Source organism: Scomber japonicus, chromosome 6 (assembly GCF_027409825.1).
Source record: "Scomber japonicus isolate fScoJap1 chromosome 6, fScoJap1.pri, whole genome shotgun sequence".
In the NCBI taxonomy this organism is placed as follows: Eukaryota; Metazoa; Chordata; class Actinopteri; order Scombriformes; family Scombridae; genus Scomber; species Scomber japonicus.
In genome coordinates this window covers 39,486,640-39,494,139 of record NC_070583.1, presented here as the reverse complement: position 1 = coordinate 39,494,139, position 7,500 = coordinate 39,486,640, and the positions used below count along the sequence as shown (strand labels likewise).

Sequence of the window (7,500 nt, the reverse complement as noted above, 5' to 3'; positions counted from 1 at the left end):
TCAGGTGTGTCTTAGGTGTATCTCAGGTGTATCTCAGGTGTGTTTCAGGTGTATCTCAGGTCTATCTCAGGTGTATCTCAGGTGTGTTTCAGGTGTATCTCAGGTGTGTGTGTATCTCAGGTATATCTCAGGTGTATCTCAGGTGTGTCTCAGGGGTGTGTCTCAGGTGTGTCTCAGGGGTGTGTCTCAGGTGTGTCTCAGGTGTGTGTGTATCTCAGGTGTATCTCAGGTGTGTCTCAGGGGTATATCTCAGGTGTGTCTCAGGTGTGTCTCAGGTGTGTTTCAGGTGTATCTCAGGTGTGTCAGGTGTGTCAGGTGTGTCTCAGGTGTGTCTCAGGTGTGTATGTCTCAGGTGTGTCTCAGGTATATCTCAGGTGTGTCTCAGGTGTGTCTCAGGTGTGTCTCAGGTGTGTATGTCTCAGGTGTGTGTCTCAGGTGTATCTCTCAGGTGTGTGTGTATCTCAGGTGTGTCTCAGGTGTGTATCTCAGGTGTGTGTCTCAGGTGTATCTCAGGTGTGTTTCAGGTGTGTCTCAGGTATATCTCAGGTGTGTCTCAGGTGTGTCTCAGGTGTATCTCAGGTGTATCTCAGGTGTATCTCAGGTGTGTCTCAGGTGTGTCAGGTGTGTCTCAGGTGTGTCTCAGGTGTGTTTCAGGTGTGTTTCAGGTGTGTCTCAGGTGTATCTCAGGTGTGTCTCAGGTGTGTCTCAGGTGTGTCTCAGGTGTGTCTCAGGTGTGTTTCAGGTGTATCTCAGGTGTGTTTCAGGTGTGTTTCAGGTGTGTCTCAGGTGTGTTTCAGGTGTGTCTCAGGTGTGTTTCAGGTGTATCTCAGGTGTCTCAGGTATATCTCAGGCATGTCTAAGGTGTGTCTCAGGTATATCTCAGGCGTGTCTCAGGCGTGTCTCAGGTATATCTCAGGTGTATCTCAGGCATGTCTAAGGTGTGTCTCAGGTATATCTCAGGTGTATCTCAGGTGTGTCTCAGGTGTATCTCAGGTGTGTATGTCTCAGGTGTATCTCAGGTGTGTCTCAGGTGTGTCTCAGGTGTGTTTCAGGTGTATCTCAGGTGTATCTCAGGTGTGTCTCAGGTGTGTTTCAGGTGTGTCTCAGGTGTGTTTCAGGTGTGTTTCAGGTGTGTCTCAGGGGTGTGTCTCAGGTGTATCTCAGGTGTATCTCAGGTGTGTCTCAGGTGTATCTCAGGTGTGTCTCAGGTATATCTCAGGTGTGTCTCAGGTGTGCTTCAGGTGTGTCTCAGGTGTGTCTCAGGTGTGTTTCAGGTGTGTCTCAGGTGTGTCTCAGGTGTGTGTCTCAGGTGTGTATCTCAGGTGTGTCTCAGGTGTATCTCAGGTGTGTCTCAGGTGAGTCTCAGGTGTGTCTCAGGTGTCTCAGGTGTATCTCAGGTGTGTCTCAGGTGTATCTCAGGTGTGTCTCAGGTGAGTCTCAGGTGTGTCTCAGGTGTATCTCAGGTGTATCTCAGGTGTGTCTCAGGTGTATCTCAGGTGTGTCTCAGGTGTATCTCAGGTGTGTCTCAGGTGAGTCTCAGGTGTGTCTCAGGTGTCTCAGGTGTGTCTCAGGTGTCTCAGGTGTATCTCAGGTGTGTCTCAGGTGTATCTCAGGTGTGTCTCAGGTGTATCTCAGGTGTCTCAGGTGTGTCTCAGGTGTGTTTCAGGTGTGTGTGTCTCAGGTGTATCTCAGGTGTGTCTCAGGTGTATCTCAGGTGTGTCTCAGGTGAGTCTCAGGTGTGTCTCAGGTGTGTTTCAGGTGTATCTCAGGTGAGTCTCAGGTGTATCTCAGGTGTGTCTCAGGTGTGTTTCAGGTGTATCTCAGGTGTGTCTCAGGTATGTCTCAGGTGTGTCTCAGGTATGTCTCAGGTGTATGTCAGGTATATCTCAGGTGTGTCTCAGGTGTGTCTCAGGTGTCTCTCAGGTGTGTCTCAGGTGTGTCTCAGGTATATCTCAGGTGTGTGTATCTCAGGTGTGTGTATCTCAGGTGTGTATCTCAGGTGTGTGTATCTCAGGTGTGTGTATCTCAGGTGTGTATCTCAGGTGTGTGTATCTCAGGTGTGTCTCAGGTGTGTCTCAGGTGTATCTCAGGTGTATCTCAGGTGTGTCTCAGGTGTATCTCAGGTGTGTCTCAGGTGTGTCTCAGGTGTATCTCAGGTGTATCTCAGGTGTGTCTCAGGTGTGTCTCAGGTGTGTCTCAGGTGTATCTCAGGTGTGTCTCAGGTGTATCTCAGGTGTATCTCAGGTGTGTCTCAGTACCGATGTGTTGCTGATGCTGCTCTCCTCTGAGATCCTGGATGGGATGGAGACGGGAGGCGGAGCTCTGCTTGGCCACGTCCTAAAAACACAACAAGGTATAAACTGTTTATCACCATGACAACCACCAGGTGAACTGAAAGCAGTCATGTGATCAGGTGACGAGCCGTAGCTGACCTGATCCGGTCCTGGTAGCGGGACAGGAAGCGGGTGGAGATGCTGAGTCGAGGGTTCAGGAACTGTTTTTCCTCCAGAGGCTGCAGGGTCCGCAGGTCAGTGTCAAACTTCTCTGAAAGGTCAAAGGTCACAAAGGTAAGCCCACAGGTCATGTGACAGCAGAGATGTAACGAAGAAGAACTACGTCACTACTCTACTTAAGTACTAAAATGCTGTATCTGTATCTGTACTCTACTGGAGGATTATTTTTAGTTCATATGTCCGATGAGTTCAGTTTTTACTCCGATACATGTTTTATGTGCTGCATCGTTACTCGTTAGTCTACCGTCCCGTTCAGAGTTCGTGGTTGCTATGACAACCGTTGCATCCAGACGTAACGTGACGTAATGTGTGCAAAGGGTGAGAAGACCGCTGGTTCTGCTCCCTGCTCAGCCTCTCTCGCTCTGCTGCCTGCGTCCAGAGTGCTTTGAACCAGAGATGGAAGAACCAGAAACACCTTCAACTCAGAGTGATCGTGGTGGTGGCGGTGAGGAAGAAGACCACCCCTGACCCCTGACCCCTGGCCCCTGATCCCTGGCCCCTGACTCCTGGCCCCTGACTCCTAGCCCCTGGCCCCTGACTCCTGGCCCCTGATCCCTGACTCTACTTACAGTCCATGTTTTCATTCGCCGGAGTGAAAGATTATTAATAATAATTATTAATAACTATTCATATTTAATAACTACATTACACAATACTTTTACTTTCAGTACTTGAGTAGTAAAATAAACTACTTTCAATACTTAAGTCCAAAACATGTTTAATACTTTAGTACTTCCACTTAAGTACGGTGCTTAAAGAGCACTTCTACTTCTACTAAGTCTGGATCGCTAGTACTTTATACAGGTCATGTGACACAGTGACAGCATCAACAGCTGACTGGTGATGATGTCATACCGTCAGACAGGTTGCAGCACAGCGTGTCGAAGTGGTTCTTCAGAGAGTTCCTGTCGTCGTCGTCCTCCAAACCCAGACTGCCCACAGAGCTGCCCTGGCTCAGAGAGTCCGTGTCTGCCACAGGAAACACAGGTGAGGCTCAGGTGTGTGTGTGTGTGTGTGTGCGTGTGTGCGTGTGTGTGGTGTGTGTGTGTGTGTGTGTGTGTGAGAACAGGTGTGACACTGACCCGCGTCCTGCTGCTGCTCCACACTTCCTGCCGACCCCTCTGAGCAGGCGGAGTCTGGACTCAGCTGACTGCTCCACACAGGCCCCGCCACCTGACCTCTGACCTCAGCCTGAACATCAAACTCCCTGAAAAACATACACAGGACTCAGGTGTGTTTAGCCCCGCCCCCCGTCGTATGAATGATGTCACGATGATGTAATGCAGCTCACCTGTCAGAGGTGGAGGTGTTGGGGTAGAGGATGAAGCTGCTCCTGTCTCCTCCTGTAGTCTGCAGCACCTGCACACAGTCAGTATGTCAGTCTGCTCTCACCTGCTCACATTTACATAAACACTAGTGTGGTGTTTGGCCTATTTTACTTTTAGTTTTAGTCTTTGTGTCAAGCGGTCGTTTCAGTTTTTATTAGTTTTAGTCATGTTCATACTCCTTTTAGTCTAGTCTAGTTTTAGTCCACGAAAAGTCTGAGCATTTTAGTTTTAGTCAGAACTGTCCCTGACTGTTTTAATCTAGTTTTAATCTAGTTTTAGTCTAGTTTTAATCTAGTTTTAATCTAGTTTTAGTCTAGTTTTAATCTAGTTTTAGTCTAGTTTTAGTCTAGTTTTAATCTAGTTTTAGTCTAGTTTTAATCTAGTTTTAGTCTAGTTTTAGTCTAGTTTTAATCTAGTTTTAGTCTAGTTTTAGTCTAGTTTTAATCTAGTTTTAGTCTAGTTTTAGTCTAGTTTTAATCTAGTTTTAGTCTAGTTTTAGTCTAGTTTTAATCTAGTTTTAGTCTAGTTTTAGTCTAGTTTTAGTCTAGTTTTAATCTAGTTTTAATCTAGTTTTAATCTAGTTTAATCTAGTTTTAATCTAGTTTTAATCTAGTTTAATCTAGTTTAATCTAGTTTTAATCTAGTTTAATCTAGTTTTAATCTAATTTTGATCTAGTTTTAATCTAGTTTTAGTCTAGTTTTAATCTAGTTTTAGTCTAGTTTTAATCTAGTTTTAATCTAGTTTAATCTAGTTTTAATCTAGTTTAAGTCTAGTTTAATCTAGTTTAATCTAGTTTTAATCTAGTTTAATCTAGTTTTAATCTAATTTTAATCTAGTTTAATCTAGTTTTAATCTAGTTTAATCTAGTTTTAATCTAGTTTTAATCTAGTTTTAGTCTATTTTTAGTCTAGTTTTAATCTAGTTTTAGTCTAGTTTTAATCTAGTTTTAGTTTAGTTTTAATCTAGTTTTAATCTAGTTTAATCTAGTTTTAATCTAGTTTTAGTCTAGTTTAATCTAGTTTAATCTAGTTTTAATCTAGTTTAATCTAGTTTTAATCTAATTTTAATCTAGTTTAATCTAGTTTTAATCTAGTTTTAGTCTATTTTTAGTCTAGTTTTAATCTAGTTTTAGTCTAGTTTTAATCTAGTTTTAGTCTAGTTTTAATCTAGTTTTAATCTAGTTTTAGTCTAGTTTAATCTCGTTTTTATTCGTCAACAAAATGGGATTACACATTTTATTATTGTTATCGTCACGTGACCAGCAGGTTCGTTGACGAAGATTTTTCTACATAATTTTCGTTCACGAAAGCAACACTACTATCAGTCCCTCCAAGATTTCGCGGGATTTTTTTCTGATTGTTGCGTTGGTTTTTGCCTGATTTTGCGGCAGCATTTAAAAAAAATTGCGGTGAATGTTGCGATGTTTTAAACACTTTAGTTGCAATTAAATTGCGGGAGACAGTGAAAATTGCACACACACCATCTCTGACCTCATCGCACATTCAACTTCATATTTTGAAGACAGTTTTCACACCGACACACACACACACACACACACACACACACACACAGACTTAGTTGAGGTTACCGTGGCAGCAGACGGTATTTTTTGCCTCCAATTTGCGGTAAAGTTGCGGTGATTGGACAAAGGGCCCGCACATAATCGCGCGGATTGGTTGAATTTGTGTTAATTGTTGCGACATCGCGACATCACGAATTCCTGGAGGGACTGTACTATACACCTGGTCTCACCTTCACCTCCTCCTCTCTCCCCTCCTCTTCCTCCTCCTCTTCCTCCTCCTCCTCCTCTCCCAGCAGACTGTCCAGACTCTGAGGGTGGAAGTCTTCGTCCTCCTCCTCCTCCTCCTCCTCCTGGCTCTTGGTGGGACTCGGGGAGAAGTGGGAGCAGATGGTCAGAGGGTTCAGCTGCTCCGCCCACCGGCCGCGCACCTGGCGAGGCTCAGGGTCAGCGTCTGATTGGACGGCAGAGGAGGCTCCACCATGACCCTGCTGAACACACACACACACACACACACACACACACACACACACACACACACACACACAGGAGCGCACACACACACACACACACACACACACACACACACACACACACACACACACAGGAGCGCACACACACACACACACACACACACACAGGAGCACACACACACACACAGGAACACACACACACACACACAGGAACACACACACACACACACACACACACACACACACAGGAGCACACACACACACACACACACACACACACACACACACACACACACACACACACACACACACACACACACACACACACACACACACACACACACACACACACACACACACACACACACACACACACACACACACACACACACACACAGCAGTGAGAGGAGATCAGTAAAATGATTGATGAGTAACAGAATCTTGACACTGACCAGTTTCCTGAACCACATGGGAAGCTTCCCGTTGGTCTGGAGCAGCCGAACGTCTGAAACACAAACATCCAGAGTCACCTGACGTAGGTACACCACCCACACCACCACCCTCAGGTACAGCACCAAACACACACACCTCCACCCTCACTCCACCTCCACCCTCACTCCATCTGTCGCAGGTACAGCACCAAACACACACCTCCACCCTCCACACACCTCCACCCTCACTCAGGTACAGCACCAAACACACACACCTCCACCCTCACTCAGGTACAGCACCAAACACACACCTCCACCTTCCACACACCTCCACCCTCGCTCCATCTGTCGCAGGTACAGCACCACACACACACCTCCACCCTCCACACACCTCCACCCTCACTCCACCTCCACCCTCACTCAGGTACAGCACCAAACACACACCTCCACCAACACACACCTCCACCCTCACTCAGGTACAGCACCACACACACACACCTCCACCCTCACTCAGGTACAGCACCACACACACCTCCACCCTCACGTTTCCTCACCCTGAGCCGAGTCCAGTCTGGCTGGAGTCCTGAGCTCCTCCTCCTCTTCCTCGGTGTGAGGCAGCAGGGTGGACGGTGCCGTGATGAAGGTTTCCCTCCTGAAACAAACACACGTCATCTTCAAACATCATTCCTCCTCCTCCTCCTCCTCCTCCTCATCTCCTCCTATTCCCCCATCTCCTCCTCCTCCTCCTCCTCCTATTCCCCCATCTCCTCCTCCTTCCCCCGTCTCCTCCTCCTCCTATTCCTCCTCCTCCTCCTCCTCCTCCTCCTCCTCCTCCTCACCTGATGTTCTTCTGTTTGCTGCTGAAGGTTTCAGGTGGAGCTGGTCTGTGGAGGGCCCGCCTCTTCCTCATGGTGCTGGTCATCTGGGAGTCCAGCCGCCACACAAACACACAGCTACACACACACACACACACACACACACACACACACACACACACACACAGAGTTAACCCAGGTCTTCCATCAGCTGTAACACAGAGCCCTGAGAGGAGGTTACCTGTCTCCTGACACGGTGATGAGGTGTCTGCAGTCCTGACTGAACCTCATACAGGTCACGATCTCTGAAACACACAAAGACCACCATGTTTAAAACCTGATCCAGAGTCTGAGAGGCTGCTGTCACTAGGGTTGGTCCGATGGGGTGTCCATCGGCAATTGCATAAACCCCCCCCCCCT

The 7,500-nt window shown here is 47.0% G+C and overlaps 1 protein-coding gene across 2 annotated transcripts in view; it reads right to left on the bottom strand.

Moving 5' to 3' along the window:
• wdr62 (WD repeat domain 62) overlaps window positions 1-7,500 on the bottom strand; it is a 30,703-nt gene that overhangs the window by 7,036 nt on the left and 16,167 nt on the right. For both annotated transcript variants that reach the window (XM_053320688.1, XM_053320689.1), the window contains 10 exons: window positions 7,322-7,385; window positions 7,105-7,218; window positions 6,820-6,917; window positions 6,287-6,339; window positions 5,595-5,852; window positions 3,805-3,872; window positions 3,596-3,720; window positions 3,369-3,482; window positions 2,433-2,544; window positions 2,259-2,337 (listed from right to left, as the gene is read on the bottom strand). In XM_053320688.1, the coding sequence (XP_053176663.1) occupies window positions 2,259-2,337; window positions 2,433-2,544; window positions 3,369-3,482; window positions 3,596-3,720; window positions 3,805-3,872; window positions 5,595-5,852; window positions 6,287-6,339; window positions 6,820-6,917; window positions 7,105-7,218; window positions 7,322-7,385 (1,085 nt within the window). The remainder of the gene's footprint in view (window positions 1-2,258; window positions 2,338-2,432; window positions 2,545-3,368; window positions 3,483-3,595; window positions 3,721-3,804; window positions 3,873-5,594; window positions 5,853-6,286; window positions 6,340-6,819; window positions 6,918-7,104; window positions 7,219-7,321; window positions 7,386-7,500) is intronic.